Below are 24,796 nucleotides of genomic sequence, written 5' to 3'. Positions count from 1 at the left end.
GTTGTGTACGTGTGATATACATACACTTTTTTGGGATCATATTTTCTATTCCGCTATTTAATCAAAAACCTTTGGGGATCAGTTAAATTGGGGGATAGTCTGTGTTGGTACGTGTGAGAGAGATCCACCTTTCCAAGTTGTTGGGGTTCATCTCATACTTCTGAAGGTTTGAGGGTGCTGCCTGTTCCATACTCCCCCTACTCCTAGCCTTTTAGGGGTACAAACAATAGTAATTGGGGCCTAGTGTGGTTGTGTACGTGTGATATACATACACTTTTTTGGGATCATATTTTCTATTCCGCTATTTAACCAAAAACCTTTGGGGATCAGTTAAATTGGGGGATAGTCTGTGTTGGTACGTGTGAGAGAGATCCACCTTTCCAAGTTGTTGAGGTTCATCTCATACTTCTGAAGGTTTGAGGGTGCTGCCTGTTCCATACTCCCCCTACTCCTAGCCTTTTAGGGGTACAAACAATAGTAATTGGGGCCTAGTGTGGTTGTGTACGTGTGATATACATACACTTTTTTGGGATCATATTTTCTATTCCGCTATTTAATCAAAAACCTTTGGGGATCAGTTAAATTGGGGGATAGTCTGTGTTGGTACGTGTGAGAGAGATCCACCTTTCCAAGTTGTTGGGGTTCATCTCATACTTCTGAAGGTTTGAGGGTGCTGCCTGTTCCATGCTCCCCCTACTCCTAGCCTTTTAGGGGTACAAACAATAGTAATTGGGGCCTAGTGTGGTTGTGTACGTGTGATATACATACACTTTTTTGGGATCATATTTTCTATTCCGCTATTTAATCAAAAACCTTTGGGGATCAGTTAAATTGGGGGATAGTCTGTGTTGGTACGTGTGAGAGAGATCCACCTTTCCAAGTTGTTGGGGTTCATCTCATACTTCTGAAGGTTTGAGGGTGCTGCCTGTTCCATACTCCCCCTACTCCTAGCCTTTTAGGGGTACAAACAATAGTAATTGGGGCCTAGTGTGGTTGTGTACGTGTGATATACATACACTTTTTTGGGATCATATTTTCTATTCCGCTATTTAATCAAAAACCTTTGGGGATCAGTTAAATTGGGGGATAGTCTGTGTTGGTACGTGTGAGAGAGATCCACCTTTCCAAGTTGTTGGGGTTCATCTCATACTTCTGAAGGTTTGAGGGTGCTGCCTGTTCCATACTCCCCCTACTCCTAGCCTTTTAGGGGTACAAACAATAGTAATTGGGGCCTAGTGTGGTTGTGTACGTGTGATATACATACACTTTTTTGGGATCATATTTTCTATTCCGCTATTTAATCAAAAACCTCTGGGGATCAGTTAAATTGGGGGATAGTCTGTGTTGGTACGTGTGAGAGAGATCCACCTTTCCAAGTTGTTGGGGTTCATCTCATACTTCTGAAGGTTTGAGGGTGCTGCCTGTTCCATACTCCCCCTACTCCTAGCCTTTTAGGGGTACAAACAATAGTAATTGGGGCCTAGTGTGGTTGTGTACGTGTGATATACATACACTTTTTTGGGATCATATTTTCTATTCCGCTATTTAATCAAAAACCTTTGGGGATCAGTTAAATTGGGGGATAGTCTGTGTTGGTACGTGTGAGAGAGATCCACCTTTCCAAGTTGTTGGGGTTCATCTCATACTTCTGAAGGTTTGAGGGTGCTGCCTGTTACATACTCCCCCTACTCCTAGCCTTTTAGGGGTACAAACAATAGTAATTGGGGCCTAGTGTGGTTGTGTACGTGTGATATACATACACTTTTTTGGGATCATATTTTCTATTCCGCTATTTAATCAAAAACCTTTGGGGATCAGTTAAATTGGGGGATAGTCTGTGTTGGTACGTGTGAGAGAGATCCACCTTTCCAAGTTGTTGGGGTTCATCTCATACTTCTGAAGGTTTGAGGGTGCTGCCTGTTCCATACCCCCCCTACTCCTCATCTAGCCTTTTAGGGGTACAAACAATAGTAATTGGGGCCTAGTGTGGTTGTGTACGTGCGAGATACATACACTTTTTTTGATCATATTTCCTATTCCGCTATTCAATAAAAACCTTTGAGGATCAATTGAATTGCGGGATAGTCTGTGTCGGTACGTGTGAGAGAGATCCACCTTTCCAAGTTGTTGGGGTTCATCTCATACTTCTGAAGGTTTGAGGGTGCTGCCTGTTCCATACCCCCCCTACTCCTCATCTAGCCTTTTAGGGGTACAAACAATAGTAATTGGGGCCTAGTGTGGTTGTGTACGTGCGAGATACATACACTTTTTTTGATCATATTTCCTATTCCGCTATTCAATAAAAACCTTTGAGGATCAATTGAATTGCGGGATAGTCTGTGTCGGTACGTGTGAGAGAGATCCACCTTTCCAAGTTGTTGGGGTTCATCTCATACTTCTGAAGGTTTGAGGGTGCTGCCTGTTCCATACCCCCCCTACTCCTCATCTAGCCTTTTAGGGGTACAAACAATAGTAATTGGGGCCTAGTGTGGTTGTGTACGTGCGAGATACATACACTTTTTTTGATCATATTTCCTATTCCGCTATTCAATAAAAACCTTTGAGGATCAATTGAATTGCGGGATAGTCTGTGTCGGTACGTGTGAGAGAGATCCACCTTTCCAAGTTGTTGGGGTTCATCTCATACTTCTGAAGGTTTGAGGGTGCTGCCTGTTCCATACTCCCCCTACTCCTCATCTAGCCTTTTAGGGGTACAAACAATAGTAATTGGGGCCTAGTGTGGTTGTGTACGTGTGATATACATACACTTTTTTTGGATCATATTTTCTATTCCGCTATTTAATTTAACTGGGCCTCCATGCGAGACCTGTGTGCCTTGTTGCGCTGTTTTGAGTACTCCACCAACATGGCCAGTGGCAATGACGCCGTTCTCAGCTTAACTATCCCACTTCTATGCCTCCTTGAAAAAACAATTCGGGCGATGATGGAAGAGGATGTGGCACAGGATGAGGAGGAGGAGGAGGATGAAGAGGTAACATTTCCAAGGCTTTCAGGGCAGTCATTCGCAAGGGGCTCCGAGGGTGGGTTCCTGCACACGCAAACGCCAGGGACGCAATTGTCCAGCAGGGGCACAGTTCTGGAGGATGAGGAGGATGAGGAGGAGGAGGAGCTGGAGGAGGAGATGGAACCATGTTCACAGCAGGGTGGCACCCAGGCCAGCTCATGGCCATCACTGGTGCGTGGCTGGGGGGATACAGAGGACACGGACCATACACCTCCCACAGAGGACAGCCTTTCGTTGCCTCTGGGCAGCCTGGCACACATGAGCGATTACATGCTGCAGTGTCTCCACAACGACCGCCGAGTTGCCCACATTCTAACTTGTGCTGATTACTGGGTGGCCACGCTGCTGGATCCCCGTTACAAGGACAACGTACCGTCCTTAATTCACTCACTGGAGCGCGATCGCAAGATGCGCGAGTACAAGCGCACGCTGGTAGACGCCATGCTGCTGGCATTCCCATCTGACAGCGGGGCCACAGTGGAAGCACAAGGCAGAGGAGGAGGAGGAGGAGGTCGCCAACGCAACCAGGGCACCGCCAGCACCTCAGAAGGCAGGGTTAGCATGGCCGAAATGTGGAAAAGCTTTGTCAGCACGCCACAACAAACAGCAGCACCAGCAGCTCAGATGGAACGTCTTAGCAGGAGGCAGCATTTTACCAACATGGTGGAGCAGTATGTGTGCACACGCCTACATGTAGTGAATGACGGGTCTGCCCCCTTCAACTTCTGGGTCTCCAAATTGGGCACATGGCCTGAGCTTGCCCTTTACGCCTTGGAGGTGCTGGCGTGCCCTGCAGCCAGTGTATTATCTGAACGGGTATTTAGCACGGCTGGGGGCGTTATAACAGACAAGCGCAGCCGCCTGTCCAGAGACAATGTGGACAAGCTCACGTTCATTAAAATGAACCAGGCATGGATCCCACGGGACTTTTCCGTACCTTATGCAGAATAGCAATGGATACCGACCTTACCCACCCATTGTTCCATTTTTGCTCTTTCTCACTCTTTTGGGGTGTACCCTCATTTAAAATTTGTGAAAAGAAGCAGTGTTGGCTACCTCGTCCTCCTCCTCAGGGCCAGATTAATGTAGGGGCTATTGGAGCTGCAGCTCCAGGCCCCTACCTTTTATATAGGCCCCGGGTTGGCCATATTCACTGTTACCGCTCTTCTGTCACTTGTAAACACAGAAGTCTGGCTTCTATGCTCGCTTCCCCAGGCAGCACCCTCAGAACCTCCCCACACAGCGTGAAGGCCGGACAAGGAGGGACAGTTGGCGATGCATGGATGTGTTTATGGGCTTCAGAGACAGCATCCCATGTTGAATTAGGCATGCATGGCTGCACCCTTCCTCCTCTGGGTGCATGGCAAGGCACGGCCCTAAGGCCCTTCAAAATCCTCAGCACCAAGCCCATGATGCTGTTAATCCGGCCCTGGTCCTCCTCCACCGCCGCTTCCACCTACACCGCCCATAGGTGTGCGCAGCCTATTGCATTAAGGTGTGCACCCCAAAGTTGAAATACACATGCATGTGTTTGCCAGCAGGGAGAGTAATGTATCGGGGCCATGTACCTGTAGGCAAGGAGAAATAGAGCAGAGCAGGTCCCAGGGAGATCTTTCCCATCTCCTCACTGGCAATGCTATGTGCCCTAGGTGATTAGGGTGTGCCCAGGCACACCCAGCACACCCTGTGCGCACGCCTATGTCACCGCCACATCCACCACCACCTTAACCTCCCTCCTACTCCATATGGGCCTCGTCCTTCAGAGATGAAGAAGAACATTGTTTTATTTTTCTGTTTTTTTTTGTTGTTTTAAGTTATTTCCCTATCCACATTTGTTTGCAGAGCACTTGCCATGCTCTTAATTACGTTTTGCTGCCATTTGCAGCACTCTAGCCCTTTCCTTTGGTGTTTTAGAGCCATTTTAGTGCCTTAAAGTTCGGGTCCCCATTGACTTCAATGGGGTTCGGTGTCCGGGAAAAGTTCGGTAAAAGTCCGGGACACGGACCCGGACTTTTTTTTAAAGTTCGGCCGAACCCGTCGAACACGGACATCTAGGTGTTCGCTCAACCCTAGTTATGACACCAGCTGTTTGATGACTTGGCAGTTTGGTTGAGGGCACAAGCCCTTGTGACAGTTATTATTTCCAGCTTACCTTAGAATGTGACTGGTTTGGGAGACAGTTAAACGTAATGGGTTTAGTTCTTTTTTAGGAGACAATAATTTTGTGACTAGTTGATTTTATAGACTCTTACAGAGAATACCTTGAGTTCCTTGGTTTGTTAACAAAAACAATTAAGTACTGTCCATTATATTTTTTAATTTGCTAAAACATGCAAATTTTTAGATTAAGCTTTTGGGGTGTACACCCTTCTTTAAGGTCCAAGCAGTACTAATACACAATGTTTAACCGGAATGTTAATAAGACAATCTCTAAGAAGAAACAAAAAGAAAAAAAAATGCAAACAGACAAACACAGCAATGGTAAATAAATTTGGATAGTGAGATAAGGCAGGGGAAGGACTATGGTCTGGATAAGGGGTAAAGTCACAGAGGGGACAATAGTCATAAAACTGTTGGATAGGTATTTAGAATCCTAATTTAGTCCATTATCTTTTGTGTCAAACAGAATTATCATTCTTGGTTCAAAAGTTTTCCTTTCTTGAGTAGTTTTGAAGTTTCCTTGAAGAACTAAAACATTAATGTCTATCATAGTGTGGTCTGCTTGTGAGAAATGATGTCCCAAAGTCATCTTCCTTACACTTTTTAATGGTGTGTCTGTGTAAATTCATTCTTGTTTGCAATTTATGTCCTGTTTTGCCAGTGTGAGATCCCTGGTTGAATTTTTTTTTTTTACATTGGATGAGTTACACTTCGTTACTAGAGGTACAGCTGTAAACCTGTAATATTGAAAGTCCCTTTTGTATATGTGGCACTTTCTAATGGATTCATTTGGCTGCACAATTTGCAGTGTTTTTTTGTTAAAGGGTTTGATTCCTTTATTTGTGACTTCATAATCAGAATAAAGGTTCCTGTGGATTAGGTTTTGTCTGAGGATGGGTGGTTACTTGAAAGGCAGTATTGGGGTTGTTAGAATATTTATTTTATTATCTCATCCTCTGTTATGGTGGGTTGGAAATCTTTGATTATCTTTTTTATCTCTTCTAGCTGTATTTATATAGTATGTGGTTACTAAAGGTACATGACTATTTGTATTTTGCTCTTTGTATTGGAGGAGATTCTCTCTTTTGTTTTCAGAGCCGTGTTTATGCTTGTGGTAATCCAAAACTGGTATAGAGGCATTCGCAGGCCTTTCAGAAAAGGAAGATCAAAATTAGCAGCGTTTTTGTTTTCAGCGTTTTCAATGAAGCTTGGTGGACTGAGCTTCATGTTTGATCTTCCTCCTCTGCAAGAACTGCAAGAATCTCTAAACCAGTTTTGGATATATATGGATTTCTTTCTGGGTGAGCACTTGGGCATTTACTTCAGACATAAAGAGCCATGGCTACCCTTAAAACTGGTAATGCTTGTATTGATTGTTTTGTCTTTGTAAACATTCCTTTAGGCTACATTCACACCTGAGCGTAGCGTTTTCGCATGTTTTTACCGCGATTTACAGGCGTTTTTACAGGCGTTTTTTGTGCAGGCGTTTTTAGATTGAATAGAAACCAATGGAAAACGCCTGTAATCTGCCCAAAAAGAAGCTCATGTACTTTTTTGAGCGTTGGGCGTTTTGCTTACAGCGTCAAAACGCTCAGATGTGAACAGGGGCCATTGAAATGAATAGGATTTGTCTTGTTGGGCGTTTTGAGAGCTGATCCTAGAGCAGAAAAACTCCCCAAAAACGCCCAAAAACGCCTAGATGTGAACGGAGCCTTAGGAGAGTCTGCTAGTATCCTGCAATGTTTATTTCTGTCCTTTGGGTCTGAGCAAATTCGGTGGTATCTGATGGTCTGGCTTTGTTTGATGGCCTGTTTTGTGTGTTGGGGCTGGAAGCTGGAATTGCGGAGATAGTTACATCTATCAGTGGCCTTCCTGTAAAGTGCGGTGGGCAGCTTTTCATACCTGATTGACGCTGTGATATCTGGAAAATTGACATGTGTGTTTGAATAGTCCATATTCGCCATTTGCCATTACATAACTTTTCATTCTGAGCACTTATTATATTTTATACACCCCAGACTAAGCTCTTTTTTAGAGTGAAACATGTACGGAAGTTTTCTTATTGAATTTGGGTGTAATATCACGTTTAGTTGTGGTATTTTGTTGGTGGGTAAGGGTTTTATAACCAATTTGTTCTCATATCTTTTAGTTATCAGTTGCCAGTAGTCAGTGTTTTATTGCAGTCAGGGTGCTTTTTAAGGCCAGGAAGAATAAAAGTAATAGATTGAATTTAGGAGCATAGAGTAGGGTGATTTCTATCAATTGATTAGAACCCCTGTGCTTCTTTTTTATACTTCCTTTAAATGTTTACTGCAGTATAGACAGAGCCACTAAGAGGCGATAGAGTTTAATGACAAATTGAGGTAAAGAGGCATCTCTCAAATCACCCTTTCCTATAAGTAAAAAACACACATCAATAAAATCTACTTTAATAAAGTCCTAAACATTCTTAGGCGTCGCCCCTAGGTTTACTGGTGTGTGGGCAGACGCACCCTGTGAGAGTTGATTATTACAAATAGCCCATTTTTTAGTTTGATTGGTGGGTGAAACAATATAGTTCTAGTATCTATATGAATTTTAAGTCAGCATATTGGGACTTCCCATAGCAGTACCCATGCACCCCCATGGAGAGTTAAGTAGCCACCCCCTCCTGCTTGCTTCTGGGATGGCCTATGGGATTTGTAGTGTGCATAGAGCAGTGCACAAGACCACAACTAATTTGCACTGCTTATTCCATGCAAACCGGAGTAAGAGGGATAAGAAGAGGTTTGGGAGCTTGCAGGGGACATTACAAGGAGGCAGGAAACCCCAGTAAGAAATTTGATCAGGGAGATTAGGTTGTGGCTGCGTATGGATTAATTTTGGGGAATAAGGATTTTGTTTAGCGTCACTTTAAGTATCTGAATGCCTAGTTCATCCACATTACATGCTCTGCTTAAAAATCAATACTGCTAATTATATCTATAGTCCCCTATGAGGATTCGTTTCACAACTGCTGAAAATAATCAACCTTTGTAAGAGATATATGAACGTTTGAACTGTTATTATTTGCAGTGCCATTCAGGTTTGAAATTGGATCATCTTCTTTACAGCTTTGTAGCAAATGAACAAGTTCCAGCCATTAGACTTTGCTAATGGCCCATCCTGATGTATATTTATTGAAGCTGCTTGACATTCTATAGATCATCCTATATATCATTTTGAAAAACATTATTATAAAAAAACATGAAAAAATATCAATAACCTTCATAATGCAATGGTTTTACGGTCTTGATTTTATGAGTGATATGACAGTGCAAGATGCTGCCACTGTGAAAATGTAGGAGAAAATGATACAGGATTGGTATTATGGCTTAATGCAAGGTTCCAATTGTTTCTGAGCAGCAGAGAATGCTGTGTTTTCAGCTTTCTTTGGATTCTGTAAACCTGGATTGATTGGTGGCTGGAGCTTGAAGTTTCCAAAGTTAGTCTTGAGTGGGACAGAACCTCAATCCTGTATTCAGATTTTACTCAATGCCTGCATCCTGTGTGAGTACAGGGTGCAAGGGTCGTTATAAACTCAAGCCTGGGGATAGCTCACAGTTTTGAGACAGCTCCCATATTGGGGCCAGGAGGTCTCACCAAGGGGTCAGAGGTGCCTCAACCAGGAGTCAAAAGACAGGAGTTCTTAACCAGGGGTCAGAGATACCTGTTCCAGTAGCCAGGAGGTCCTGTCCTAGGAGTTAGGTCACCTCCTATCAGAGTGTCAGGAGAACTGCTATCCAGAGGCCAGGAATGGGCCCAGCAGGAGGGAAGCTGCAATTAAAGACGGAGTGAGTCGAGAGAAGCCGGAAAGCTAAGCAAACCCAGTTAGAGGAACTGGCAAGAAGAGCAGCGGTCCTGCTGACAAGTGAGCGTGGTGGCTCTGCATTTTAAGTTAGCTGTTGATGTGGAACCCCTGCGTGAGGAATTGATGTCTATGTGAACTCTTTCTTTCCAATAAAAGTGGGCTGTCATGCCCTAAAAAACAGTTTGAATTAGCACAATTCATTAAAAAAGCACCTACCGCATGAGCATTATTACCCCAACACCACAGTGGCTTGAAAGTTTGCGTTTTAGATCAGTGGTCTCCAAACTGTGGAGGCAAGCCAAGGGCCACATCTGGCCCTTGGGGCATTAGTACATCCATTGACACCAGTGATGGGGCTCTATTCCTTCCACTGACACCATAATGGGATACCAATTTCATTCCCTGACACTAATGATAGGACACTATTTTTCCCACTGATACCAATGATGGGGCACTATTCCTCCCACTGACACCAATGATAGAGCACCATTCCATCCACTGACTCCAATGATGGGGCCCTATTCTTCCCCCTGATACAATGGGTCACTATTCCTCCTTAAAATTAGTTATGGGGCATTGTTTACTTCCACTGACACCTGGGGCATTTTCTATTTCCACTGACCATAGTCTGGCCCCCATAAAGCCTGGAGGACAATAAAGTGGCCCTTTGTTTAGAAAATTTGAAGACCCCTGTTTAAGATAATCACAATTTAAAGGAGAGCTTAAGTCAGAATACAAATTTCCTGTAAAAGTATTTAAATCAGTCAGGGTTACCATAAAGTCAGGGTATTCGCACTTGGTGTTTTCTTTTTTGTGAGCTCCAAAAAACCCTGCATCCTGAAAATTGTAATTGTTGTTTCTTTCTCTTCAGCTGTGTATGTCTCTAATTTCTGATGTGCAATACAGTATGTGGTGCTGGATAGAGTTTCTGTATGTAATGGATAGTTTATTCTTTGGAACATATAGAGAGGCAGGATTTTGCTTGCTAAGTATTTTTTCTTTGTATAGCATAGAGGTAAATAAAACTCCTAGGTTTATATTTTATATGCTTATCTTGCTGGGTAGATTACCCTTAAATTGGTTGTAAAATCACTAAAGATGATTACTGATATCCCCTCTGTTATAGTCAGCTATACAGCACAGTGTGTGTGTGTTTTTTATGACGCTAAATATCTTATTTCACAGCACTGCTGAGCAGTCATGTGACCTCCCAGCTGACATCAGAGTGGAATCTCAGCCCCTCCCACTGTAGTTTTAGTTTGGGGAAGGAGAGTGGCAGGAGGTCAAATGACCGCACAACCGCGCTGTGAAAAAAAGGTATTTAGCGTCATAATTAAAAATAAAACACATACACACTGCACTGTATAGCTTGCAATAACAGGCAGGGGGAGAAGGGGAGGCTCTGAACACAGCGGAATGACAGAGGCATGTAAACTGACCATAGTATCATGGATCTGTAGCCATGACTACCGTGGCCAGCACACTTAGAGGGACACAGGAACAGGCAGGATCAACCAGGTATTTTACAGCATAGAATAGGACAAAATGACACTGCAGAAGCACTATGCTGTTTAACGTGTTATAAAGAGCGGGATCTTTTTTTTTTTTTTTTTTTTTGGGGGGGGGGGGTTACAACTGCTTTAACTTCTTGCTTGAAGACACAACAAAAAGTTGTTCAGTAAGGGGAAATTTCTATCTTAGACAGCTATCATCAGAACATTTTTCCCATTGGAAATTTTATAAGCGCTTGCTTTAGTGACAGCTCTAAAGTGCATGATTTCCCCCTCACTTTCTGTAACTCTGGTCAACAGGACAAATAGGGGAGTGAATGACAGACCACAATAAAGCTTGGCAGATGGTTTAAACCTTTCCAACTCCAAAAAAAAAAACAAAAATAAAAGCCCCCCAAAAACTTTACATACAATTTAATTTTTGCAAGCATTTTTTTCCAATAACAGAAGGCAGACACAAATAACCCGGTACTCTTATAACCAAATTGTATTTGTTGCCTTACTATCCCTTATGAGTGATAGTTAAATGCCCTCGTTACCAGAAGAAAATATTACCCTCCTGCTGCACTGACAATGAAGCATATTTTTGTTAGCAGATTTCACACAAGGCTTATCATTTTTACAAAATAACCAATAATGATGAATTAATTCATTAATTAAAAAGCTATAGAATGTATTTTTAAATTTTCCTAGTTTAATTAATTAGAATCTGCCTTTATACTTCATATAGCTCTTCTGCAAACCAGTAAAAAAGTGAGAATGGGCTAATATATCCCAGCAATAGAGCCTGGGGGTGAGAAGATGGCCCAATAAGCTACAGATTGCCTGAATTTAGAGCCGGCTCACATTGCAGCGCCCAGACTTGCCGGGGCGACCTGTGAGGTTGCGGTGTGCAGCTCGCACCGCGACCTCGGAGCGGCCGGCACGGACTTCATATCATTGAAGTCAATGCAGGTCGCTCCAGGTCGCCCCAAAGAAGCTCAGGACCCTTTTTCTAAGTCGGAGCGACTTGTGTCGCTCCTATTAGAACGGGTCCTGTGCTAATCTATGGCAGGCGACTTGTCAGGCGACCAGGTCGCCTGACAAGTCCCCCCAGTGTGAACCGGCTCTTATTCTTACTTATTTATTTTTAGTAGGTAAAGCATTTTCTTCAATTCTGTAGATAGCAGTTTGGTTGGAGTTCTCTTTTAAAAGAAGAATTTCCGTTTAAGCTACCACATAGTCAGAGGCAGCTGCACTATAATTATTTAGTTGACATCATTAAATGGACATTTTTGGTTTATCCATCAGTAATGTATTGTCATTATTTATAATTGCCAGATGTTTAGCTAGGTAATGATGGTGAAAATTCAATTTTTTTTTTTTTTTTTAGCTTTCTCTGTAAAGGCTGGCTTTTGTTGTCTGAGCTTCAAAAATAAATAACATTATCAGCCCTTTTCTGACATTCAATTATATACAGAACCTTTCTCTTAGCCTGAAAGCCAAGTGACAGATCACTGACCAATGTGTCTGTCCAAGGTAGTAGTTATTCTGTGGGCTGCAGTTGTAGTTGAGTATTTGTATAACCTGTTGAAATACCATTGTTCTAAAGATGTAGAAAAAATGCCTGAATTTAATCTGACACTCGGCTAATAAAAGTAATGGTAGACATTTAACTGCATACATTTGCAAGTTAAAGCCATCCACCACCATAGTAATGCTTATTCAAGTGTAAGCTAATTAACGCAAGAGCAAAGCTTATTATGATGATCCCCTAGTCCACTCAAGTAGTATATTCTGTGAGAGATTTATACTTGCTAAAAAATTCTGTAGACTTACTGTACCCTGTCACTTCCTCTTTGTAGCCTACTCCACTATGGTATGAGTGGTTTTAATTGCCCATTCCTGTCAAGCTCTTAGTTTACCATAGCTATGATTTTCTGAACAATTGTTTGGAAGTTACACCCCTGTTCAAAAAAAAAAAATGATTGCATAAATCATAAATCTATAAATCTACTTCACCACTGTGCAATATCCTACATGTGAATGGACTCTAGTCTCACCAGATATTTACACCCTTGGATCTTAATGGGACATATCAGGCATGGAATAGTGGGACATACACTGCCCTCCTTCTTTCAAATCCACTCTCCAAACCACTATCAACGTTTTCAATTGCTCTAGGGAATTTATCAAGAAAGACCAAACACAAAGCTTAGAGTGTAGTAAACTATTAAAACCAATTTATTCATTAAAAATATGGTTACATGAGTTAGAATGGTGGGAAGAAATAACTGCATGGAATTGTGAGAAATGTGAACATTTAGTTTATAAGTACTAACTTATATATGGGGTTATATAGAGTTTGCATTGATTGCTTGACTCATTACAGTCAGAGATTTTTTTTTCGTTTTTTATATTTCCTTTGCTTTGTCATTCATTGCGGGACAGCAAATTCAGAGACAATTGAGTTATACTGCCACCTACAAGAGTATTTGGACACTGGCAAACAAAACCAGTGACCAGCCTGGTATAACCCCCTCCTAATTTCAACATGCTTTGGTGTCCTAGTAGGATGGACATCTTTCTCAAGTGAGAAAAGCATAACTGTATTTTTGTTAGCCATTTTTTCCTTCAATATTATTATTTATTGGATTGGCATATCCTCAGCAATAGCTTTGGAGGCCGTTCCTTGAGCCTGCTAAACTGAACAGTCACAGGGCTAGTCTGAAATGTAATCTTCAGGCCTTTTAGCACAACATGTCATATCCCAGAAACATAGGGAGTCCCACTTTAACAGGTCATTCCTGCTCAAGAGCCACTATTAGCTTCGGTGCTGCCTACAGTGCACCAATTTGAAGGCCTGACACTGACAGCTTGGAATATTGCCCCCTTTTTGAATCTACTATAGCTATGTCAGGCATAGCCCCTCCTTGGTTCAACTAAAGTTGAATAATGCTCTTGCTATAGGTGTAGGCCATTTACATACTCACTGAAGCCTGAATTGAATACTCCCAGGAAATTGCTAGGGCATTGCTAAGTGAGGGCTATTCATTACTGCTTACCTCCACAATCACATGAGTATGCTTTTTCTATGATTAAAACCCCCTCACATGCTCTTCCTATTTACTCATGCAGTAGCTCTGAGCTCAGTATTTTAGGGTTCACTCCTGTGATGGAAGAGGTGAGCAGTAACAACTAGACCTCACTTAACAACATCCTAGCAACATTCTGGGAGTATTTCAGTCAGGCTTTAGGAGGTGTGTAAATGGCCTACGCTACACCCATAGCAAGTGAATTATTCAACTTTAGTCAGAGCTGCACAGTTTGTTTTAAGCTACAGATGCCCCTTATTTGCATAGGAAATGTTTTGGTAAAGGTGAACTAACCCTTTAAGGTGGTTTTGGCTTTTCCACCAGGACATTGTCCTTCTGCCCCCCATCCAGCTTCAGATCATCAGAAGGAAATTGCACTTCATTGTCTGCATGAAGTTCATGTTGTGTATGTGTCTATCTTGTAGCCACTGCTTCCTGTAGAAAGGCTTGTACTCCCTTTGTCATCCCTAATAGTCTCTGTAAAGGAGAATCAGCTTCACTCTCCACAATTTTTAGGTGTCTCGGACAGATCATCATCCAAGCTTATGGTCTTAAGGATCAGGTTTCACCATTTTCTGACTAGGTGCATTCTGCTAGTCTGTGAGTGCTTCTTGGGCTATTCGGCCTTCGACATCTGTTTAATAATTTGGAAGGAAGTGTTGTATAGGATATGAACAGTGCAGTTCTACTGTAAACTGTGAACCACTTGATTTTTAATGAATAAGCTTTGTGAATTATATGTGGACTCCAGCATTGCCTTTTCTGTGCGCCAAGTAGACGGGACTGTATGTAGAATTGATTTATTAGACTTACTGGTCATACAAGGGAAATCTGTACTAAGAAAATATGTAGACATCAATTTCTGACCTCTCATTCCTGAATTGATAGGTTCTAGTCTCTTCTGCTAATCAAATTGCTACAATTTATTTAGTCCCTGACTCAGAATAAGTTTGCAGAGCTTTGACTTTCCTCTGACTCCATGACTTATATAACATGTTGGAGACAACCTAAGAAATGTTTTTAATGGTAGGTCAACAATAAAAGCCTTTATATTTATTTCAGTACAGGTATCCTTAAACACATGTGTATGTGCTAGTGCCTTTTTGCCATTAGACAGCACTTAGAAAATCTTCACACATTTTTTATGTCTATTGTCAATAGCACACAGTCTATTTATGGCAATTCTTCCTTGTTGATTGACAGGTCTATTTTGTCTAGCTCAGTGAGGCTGGCTTGTAAGGTCTGCAGATTAATACTATGTTATTAACCATGCTGTGCTTGGTGTACCCTGAATAACATTAGATATTAGCTAAACCTGTATTCTGTCCCATTAAACAACTCACATGGAATATTCATTTACATCCATCTTTTCAGAAATATGCCATTGAATTTAATTGCCTAAAGAGTCGTGCAAGATTTCCCTGCAATGGATCTATGAATTTATAATATATGAGTAATGGCTAGTGACTTTAGAAATGTACATAGGCACACTTTTTAGATTTACTTCAAAGTGAAACTCCAGCACAGGCATCTGTACAATTTCAGAGCCTCTGTGTTCAGTTCTGTGCACCTTCTCCTACCCGCATGTCAAACTTTGACATGTCAGTGTGTCTGTGCAGCCACTGCATGTGCACTCACTAGTACAGTATCTCACAAAAGTGAGTACACCCCTCACATTTTTGTAAATATTGTATTATATCTTTTAATGTGACAACACTGAAGAAATGACACTTTGCTACAATGTAAAGTAGTGAGCAACAAAAGTGAGTACACCCCTAAGTGAGAATGTCCAAATTGGGCCCAATTAGCCATTTTTCCTCCCCGGTGTCACGTATTTCATTAGTTTTACAAGGTCTCAGGTGTGAATGGGGAGCAGGTGTGGTAAATTTGGTGTTATCGCTCTCACACTCTCATACTGGTCACTGGAATTTCAACATGGCACCTCATGGCAAAGAACTCTTTGAGGGTCTGAAAAAAAGAATTGTTGCTCTACATAAAAATGGCCTAGGCTATAAGAAGATTGCCAGGACCCTGAAACCGAGCTGCAGCACGGTGGCAAAGACCATACAGCGGTTTAACAGGACAGGTTCCACTCAGAACAGGCTTTGCCATGGTTGACCAAAGAGGTTAAGTGCATGTGCTCAGCATCATATCCAGAGGTTGTTTTTGGGAAATAGACATATGAGTGCTGCCAGCATTGCTGCAGAGGTTGAAGGGGTGGGGAGTCTACCTGTCAGTTCTCAGACCCTACGCCACACTCTGCATCAAATTGGTCTGCATGGCTGTAGTCCCAGAAGGAAGCCTCTTCTAAAGATGATCCACAAGAAAGCGAACAAACAGTTTGCTGAAGACAAGCAGACTAAGGACATGGATTACTGGAACCATGTCCTGTGGCCTGATGAAACCAAGATAAACTTATTTGGTTCAGATGGTGTTAAGCGTGTGGGGCAACAACCAGGTGAGGAGTAGAAAGACCAGTGTGTCTTGCCTACAGTGAAGCATGGTGGTGGGAGTGTCATGGTCTGGGGCTGCATGAGTGCAGCCGACACTGGGGAGTTACTGTTCCCATGAATGCCAACATGTACTGTGACATACTGAAGCAGAGCATGATCCCCTCCCTTCGGAGACTGGGCTGCAGGGCAGTATTTCAACATGATAACGACCCCAAACACACCTCCACGGCGAGCACTGCCTTCCTAAAGAAGCTGGGGGTAAAATTGATGGACTGGCCAAGCATGTCACCAGACCTAAACCCTATTGAGCATTGTGGGGAATCTTCATATGGAAGGTGGAGGAGCGCAAGGTCTCTAGCATCCACCTGCTCTGTGATGTCATCATGGAGGAGTGGAAGAGGACTCCAGTGGCAACTCTGGTGAACTCCAAGCCCAAGAGGAATACACCAGTGCAGGAAAATAATGGTGGCCACACAAAATATTGACACTTTGGGTTCAATTTGGATATTTTCATTTAGGAGTGTACTCACTTTTGTTGCCAGCGGTTTTGACATTAATGGCTGTATGTTGAGTTATTTTGAGGGGACGGCAACTTTTGTGAGATACTGCAGCTGGTGACCCTGGATAGTGCCTTAAAAACTGGAGAGAAAGGCAAATGAAGACATTGTCAGGAAACAATGTGATCTCTGTGAGATGTATTGAATAGATAGACTACTCATCGCTTACACATTACTTAGCATACATACATTTAACTTAAAACAATGTATCCGATGTTTGGTCAGCTTTACAGTGTAATGGTGCCAGATACTATGTATAACTATAACTCTTATCATTTTAAAATTTGTTTTTGTTGTAGGTCTTGAAACGAGAATTGAAGGACAAGGAACAAACAGTCTTGAATGCCATAGAACAAGCACGGATTTTTATTTCTGAGCAGCCTATTGAAGGCCCTGAAGAACCAAGACGGAACTTACTCCCTAAAACAGGTAACTTCAGAGTTATTGTTCTTTAACTTTATTTTTTTTCTAAGGAAGAAATACTGTTAAATTTACTCTTTGATTGAGAAAATAATTAGCCTGTCAAAGATTTAACGAGAACAATAAATTTAGAGTGGCATCATGGACAATTTCCAGATGTATTGAACCTCTTGTAACATTATACTTTCACCTTACTGTGATTTATGCCTGTAGATGCATTATCAGAAGTGATCTTTCAGGAATAAAAGAGCTTAAATCTTGTTGGTATACAGTGACAGCCCTTCTGTGCTTTAGCACTCAATCACACTCATGTTATCGGTACAGTGAACTGTTACTTGCACTGTTCATATCAGTCTATGTATTGCAGACTCAGTTGTTTTTAAATAAAGCAACTGTCACTAGTGCAATACATGTCACTTCTCCTACCTATTTGTCTAACCCCTGGTTCGAGGATTAAAAAATACATTCAAGATAAAGTGAAGGTAATAGATATATATTAACTACTAAATAACATGAAGGAAAGTGTCTCAACAGCCTACAAGGGCTATTGTATATGGTATATTAATTGGGGGCCCAGGTGAGCTGTTTGCTTTAATTTCTGGGATCAGCCTATGTTTATACTTTTGAGTAAGCAGAACAGGTTTAAGTTGCATTTTTGCATGGGGGTGGAAGAAAAATCTCACAGAAAACAGTATAAAAACATTGTAGCAGAGAGAAGAATGTATACAGTATGAGAAAAAGTAGGTTAATTACAATTAGTTTCAATATATATATTTGGACACAAACACAATTTTAGATTTTCTCAGGTATTTACCAAATCATATTCAGGCTATAGTTATATAATGAATATGGGGTACAAGTGTACACTCTTACGTTTAATTTGAGGGTATGTATATCCAAATTAGAGGAAGGGTTTAGGAATTACAGCTCTTAAGAATAGCCATCCTCCTTTTTCAAGGGACCAAAAGTAATTGGACAATTGAATCAAAAGCTGTTTCATGACCAGGTGTGGGCTACTCCTTCTTTATTTGTTCATCAATTAAGCAGGTAAAAGGTCTGGAGTTGATTCTAAGTGTGGTATTTGCATTTGGAATCTATTGCTGTGAACCTACATCATGCGTTCAAAGGAGCTGTCCATGCAAGTGAAACAGGCCATTGTAAGGCTTTAAAAACAAAAAAAATCCATTAGAGAGATAGCAGCAAAATTAGGAGTGGCCAAATCAACAGTTTGGTACATTCTGAGGAAAGAAGAATGCACTGGTGAGCTCAGCAACATAAAAAGTAATGTCAGTTAAAGGCAGCTGGGGGAAGTAGTGTTTACCACCAGTTATATGCATTTCATTACCTTGGAAACACTGATTCTCGGTGGCAAATGTCACTGGCAGAAATGACGTACATGTCCCCAATGTGGACACACCCACAAGTCCATGATGCGCTGAAGAAGGAAAAGTTATAACATGACCTGCACCTTACATACTCTAGAGAGGTATGTGATGAACTTTACTGTGGGACACGATATTGGGTCAATCCCCTCAGTTTTCACATCTAGGTTCTACACTAAAAAGTAATACCAATAATAGTTAGACTGGTACCATTAAAATGTTTGTAAACCCTAACAATAAACTTCTCTTATTTGCTCTATTTTGGGAACAACATTAAAAGCTCCCATTGAAGGCGTTTTATACAGTATATGGTTGTTAAAGTGGCACTCCACCCAAAAGGGGAAGCTCCACTTGTTTGCTTCCTTCCCCCCTCCGCTGCCATATTTGGCACCTTTTGGGGGGAGGGAGGGACGGGTACCTGTTTTTGACAGGTACCTGTCCCCACTTTCAGAAGACCTCACCGCGGAAGTTCGGTCCCCCTTCTCCTTCCCCCACCGCCAGACCGTTCAAAAAGTGCAGTGTGCTTGGCGCATGCAGAGTAGGGAACCGGCAGTGAAGCCTTGTGGCTTGAGGAATAGCGGCAGTGGCAGCACCCAATCACCTGGGTTGCCGACATTGCGGGACCCCTGGACAGGTAATTGTCCTAATATTCAAAGACAGCAGCTACAGTATTTGTAGCTGCTGAATTTGAATTTTTTGAGGGGGGGGGGGGGCTGCAGCTCCGCTTTAAGTGCAAAAAAAAAAAAAATATCTGTTGATCTTGCCAGAAATCCAGAGCTGCCTTGTAAACTCTGTAGTTTTATCTGAGTCGTAGTTATTATACCTCCCGGTTCTCTCTGTGTACTACAGAATAATTCTCCCTGTTTTACGAAGACAAAGAAAGGGAATGGTGTTCTGTAGAAGGTATTTAGGAGCTAACAGCCTGGGGGAAATGCTATTCTTCCATAGATAGTTACCCTAGGACAGGAAGTGTGTTACTGCCAGGTGAAAATAAAGTGAATTAGGCCTGAAAAGAAGAACACTAATACAGCCACTAAAACTAATGACCAGTAAGCTGCAATGTTTCCTTTTTTTCCTGGGTTCAGACATAGTTTAAAGGATAAGTTCACCTTTATTTATTTATTTATTACAGGTACCTATATAGTGCTGTCAAGAGCAGAGCTTTATATATAAATTGTACATTCACATCAATCCCTGCCCTCAAGGAGCTTACAATCTAAGGTCCCTAACCCACATTCATACATACACATACTAGGGCCAGTTTAGCCCAAAGCCAATTAATCTACCAGCATGTTTTTACAGTGTGACCTTTAGTAACATGTTACATGTTGCACCCGTATTTAGGGTGCAACATGTAACATGTTACTATGTATCAGCCCCTCCATGATAATGGGCAGAAGTTCTTCTCATCCGCAGCCACTGTCACATTAAAATCAAGGGACCCCACCCACACAGCCACATCATCCATTCACAGATATCTGTGGCAGAGGTACTCAATCGACTGTGAGTATGCTGATCAACGCGCTCGTAGTCCATTCACTCTTCCTGCAGCTCTGGAACTAACAGAGCATACAGAAGAATGGACACAGAGCTTTAGGAAGAGTCTGCAGGAGCCTGACATTTGCTGATTGTGGGTGCAATGCTCTGCATGCTCCTGAAAAAAAAATATTAAATGTACATTTTTGTAACCACCCAAAACCTATGCATTTATCCTTTAATAGAGAAAAGTGAAAACAGTATGGCTAGCGTATCTGTCATCAAGTTGTTTTGTCTGTGTTAGAAAAAAAAGAATGTTCCTCCTTTTAAATTCCCTGTTCTGTTTTGCCCTAATACCTCAGTGATTTAGGTACTCATTGGGAATAATTTTTTTTTTCAGTTAAAAAAGAAAGAGAAGTTTTTTTTCATTGCTTGATTTCTTCTTCCCTGAATAAAATCTCAAGGGAAATCTTACATTATTGTGCACAGATCTGTACCAGGTACTACGTTAATTGAGTATGCCTACTGATGCAGTGCACTACAGCTTTATCTGCGGTTAAGTAGTATACAAGAAATCAGCCTCTACAACAAGGTTCCATCACTGCTGCTTATAGAGGGCGTAAGTTCTGACCTGCAGATCAGACTGCTAAGACTATCATTGCTTCTCTGAAAATTGTTATCATATAAATTAGATAGCTACTCCTATCCAGGATGTATTGGCTGCATTTACAGGTTAAAGCCCATCAAGATTATGGGTCAATTCTTAGCTAAAAAAGTGATTTTTAGGACACATGCACACTAGGGCTCTTCTAAACATTTTTCTCCTAGCAGGAGAAAAGCAGCTGCAAAAACACTTCTTTTTTCAAGTGTGTTTAGGCACATCAAGCGTTTGGGTATTTATTGATTTCATTGGCCAGAATGTTAATTTATTCATCTAAATGGAAAAACGCTCAAGTGCTAATAGTGTCTAGCGTTAATGTGTGTTTAGACGCGTTTACCCATGTTTAGGCGCATCAGGCATTTTTACTGCAAAACGCTCCTCTCTGGAGTGCACAAGTGATGTTTTTTTTTCTGCCTCTAAACTTCCCTGCCTTGAAACTCCTGTAAATATAGAGTACATTAAGGCCCCTTTCACATCCGATCTGATCCACCTGTCAGTTTTTCAGGCGGACCTGATCAGATGCTCCATGCATCCCTATGGGGCAGCGGATGTCAGTGGAGACATCTCTGCTGACACCCGCTGTTATCCGATCCGGATGGATGTAAACCCTATTTTCCATCCGTCTGGAGGATCGGATCGAAGGGGATCGGATAGCAGCGGTTGTCAGCGGAGATGTCTCCGCTGACATCCGCTGCCCCATAGGGATACATGGAGCATCCGGTCAGGTCCGCCTGTTAAACTGGCATAATCAGGCGGATCGGATCGAATCGCCCATGTGAAAGGGGCCTTAATGTACTCTATATTTACAGGAGTTTCAAGGCAGGGAAGTTTAGAGGCAGAAACAAAAAAAAAAACATCACTTGTGCACTCAAGAGAGGAGCGTTTTGTTCTCATCCGATCTCCCCATAGAGAATAGCAGGGATCTGACAGCTCCGTCTCTGGACACAGAGCAAAGATGGAGCTGTCATCTGCCTACTCAGCAGGGATCGGCCGGATCGATCCCCCGCTGAGCACAACGGACTCCGTCGGGCGGTGGGCCCATGTGAAAGGGGCCTAACACATGGTTAACATGGTAGGGAGTCCAGAGGCAGAAAAAAAAGGCTCAGATGCTTGTAAAAGCAGCATTTTTAGGCTCAAGTGCGCATGAAGCCTTGGGCTTCATGTACACTAGCAGTTCCTAAACTTGAGTTTAGGAGCTTGTGGTATTTTTTTAGCAAAGCTCCTAAACTCAACTTCATAAAAGCCTGTGTCTGTGTATAAAAGCATGCATACATAGAATTTTAGCAGAGTTTAGGAGCTGCCACATTTAGGTGAAGTTAAACCTCCCTCTCCTGAAAGCAACAAAAATTGCGTGCAGGATAGGACCGTTTTGCCAGCCGGATGCTGGAAAAAGCAAATTGCAGTAAATCTCAGTAAAACAGGGTTTTTATTTTTGCCGCATTTTGCATTTTCTCGCGCCCATGGTCAGGGTAGGCTAGTGTATAATGTAGCCTTTGGATTTGCCCTTAGAGATACTTGTAATATTGTGATCAGATTAGAGTGGTCGTCTCCGTCCTCCTCTCCCTGAGTACAGGACTCTTCTGCAGCCTCAGAAACATTTGTGCCATGTGAGAGGAGAGACTCCAAAATGCCCGTAGGAGGTAATTCATCTTCCTGTATCATACTGCTGGGTACATCCCTGTGCAGGCCAGAACTTTAATTGTCAGTACCTTCAGCGCAGAGGATTACTCCACCTGCACCCCAAAATAATTAAAAAGTCCCCTCTGTTCCCTGAACCCCTCTGCTAAATCGATATGGCCTGAGGATTTTTTTATTTTATTTTTTAATTTGAGTCAGAGCTTATTTGGAGCTGGAGGTACAGTGTTAAATACTTTGGCAAAATCTAGATAAACTATGCCCACTGGACTTCCACCACCCAAGTTATCTTTTGCCTCATAGAATGATAACAGGTTGATCAGGCAGGAATGGTCTTTCAAAAACCCATGCTGGTTGTCATTGATACCTTTGTTGCAGACACATTTCTGTATAGCATCCCTTACCATTGCCTGAGATACTTTACATACTATCGATGTTAGGCTGACTGATCTGTAGTTTCCTGGTATCCATTTTGATCGTCTTTTTTAAAATGGTACCACATTTAGTCTAGACCAATCAGTTGGTACCAGAACAGTTCCTCAGCAAAGTGTCTTTTAAAAATTAGAAATAGTGGCTTGGCTCAAAACTGTTAATACATACTTGTAATTTTTTTTTACATCAAGCTGACCTCTTTTGTAAGTATGTCTAAAAAAACATTAAAAGGACTATATTCCCTTTAAATCCTTCTATGACAGTCTAAATCTCAATCACTCAGTGTTGTATCTGTTTGGAAACATTAATGATTTAAAGATGCAAAGACCTATCTCTTTTCACTCTTGCAAATGCAATATTGAATAGTGCAAAAAATCCACAGAGATGTATTTGCCTGTAATAACATTCATGTAGAAATCTTGCATTTATATTCACACTAGCAGTGAATGAAATTCCTTTCTAAATGTTTAAAATAACTTGATTTAAATTCAGTGTGCAGCAGTCTTTCCGCAGCACCTTCTCTATGCAGTTTTAGGCTGCTGAATGTGAATTGTTCCATGAGTAGTTTGGGACAGTGAAGAATGGTTCTCACAGATAATCAATATTGTAATATAAAAAAGCTTCAATAAGTAAAACCCCAGGAAAACAAATGGGTTAGGCGCTGCCAGGTTATGGACAGCAATTCATAGCAGATTTGCTTGCATGGTTACAGGAGAAGCAGTATAGTGTACGGAGGGTAGCTTTTTCCTAAGCACTATTTCAAGTTGAAACTGAGTTTTAGTGAGGTGGAAACATTGCTTACAATGATGCAATTCATTCCTGTAATCTCCTAAAGTAGCTGGTCAATATAAAAATGGCCTTAGAAGTGGAATGGAAATTACTTTTTCAGATGTACGTTTTAAGCTTGTAAAATGAAAAACAATTATCCTGTTATGCTAGCACCTTTCGCAGATGTGGTGACATTTTGCAAGTGAGAAACAAGCTTTCTTGTTCCCAGAAGTCACTGATGTGCTGTGCTCTGTGTATGGAATATATGACACTAGTTTCCAAGCACAAGATTGCAGTATAGTGGTAGGACCTAAAGTGGTAGTAAACTCTCATATTTTATTTTTACCTACAGGTGTTTTTTAATCACGTTTACCTGTAGGTAAAATTAATATCTCCAAAGCGCGTACCGTTTAGGAGATTTTCTAGCAAGCAGCAGCTGGTGACATCACCAGCTCATGCATTCTGAAGAAATGGCATACCCCTGCCATTCCTTCAGAGCTGTGTTCTTCTACCGAGACTCCCGGCAATGAGGTCATCGCTGCTCGGCCAATCAAGCAGCCTCATCCTGTGAACCCGGAGGAAAGACCGGGTGAAGATGGAAGCCTCTTCAGTGGTGACAGCACACTGCTGGTGTGGTTTATTTTAAGGTAAGTACTTCATAATGTCCTAGTATGCGATGCATACGAGCACATTAAGCCTTTGCCTTACAGGGGGAAACTTATTTTTTTAACGTTTTTAAAGCATTTACGACTGCTTTAATCAATTGAAAGTTTCCAAGTCTGATTTTAGGATCTAGCTACTAGCTCTAGGGAGCAGACTTGGAAACTTTAAATTAAGTTTTACCACTATAGTGCAATTTTTGTGCTAGGAAATGAGTAATTAAAGCTAGTACATGCTTTTAGTGTAACCAAATATGATTAAATTATATTATTTCTTTTTTGGTAGAGTTGTTGGACTTTTTGAAGTTGCATTAAGCACTTTGTTTAGGCTACGCAGGCAAAAGTAATAACAGACATTTTTAAAAAGACTTGTAAGTGTTCTGTAAGCCACACAAAATCAGTTATTTTGTCAGCTAAGACGAAAACCCCAAAAATGTGTCTAAAAAGATGATAGCACAAAAGATGACCTAATACTCTACAATAATTGCCATCTCAACAAAGTAATAAATGTAATGTATTATAAAAAAAATGGTAGAGAAACAACACTTACATCAAACTACCTATGTAATAGAGTTGTGCAAAGTACAAAATAACCTTCTCTAGCTCTATCACTACAAGTCAGCAAGGTTTAGTTAAAAAACAGGGGTATTAGCCATATAAGTTTGCAATATGTATAAAAGCAACATGGCCACATCAACTACAGTATATTATGCAGGGTTATATATTGTACTAGCTCTCCAAGAACCCTTTGAGC

The 24,796-nt window shown here is 41.6% G+C and overlaps 1 protein-coding gene across 9 annotated transcripts in view; it reads left to right on the top strand.

The window, feature by feature from the left end:
• UTRN (utrophin) overlaps positions 1-24,796 on the top strand; it is a gene marked incomplete at its 3' end in the record, with an annotated part of 1,040,500 nt that overhangs the window by 770,852 nt on the left and 244,852 nt on the right. For all 9 annotated transcript variants that reach the window (XM_082249947.1, XM_082249941.1, XM_082249943.1 and 6 more), the window contains one exon: positions 16,909-17,038. In XM_082249947.1, coding sequence (XP_082106073.1) covers positions 16,909-17,038 — 130 coding nt within the window. The remainder of the gene's footprint in view (positions 1-16,908; positions 17,039-24,796) is intronic.

This window comes from Pelophylax lessonae (assembly GCF_965119305.1).
Source record: "Pelophylax lessonae genome assembly, chromosome: 3".
In the NCBI taxonomy this organism is placed as follows: domain Eukaryota; kingdom Metazoa; phylum Chordata; class Amphibia; order Anura; family Ranidae; genus Pelophylax; species Pelophylax lessonae.
This window is presented reverse-complemented; position numbering and strand designations above follow the sequence as displayed.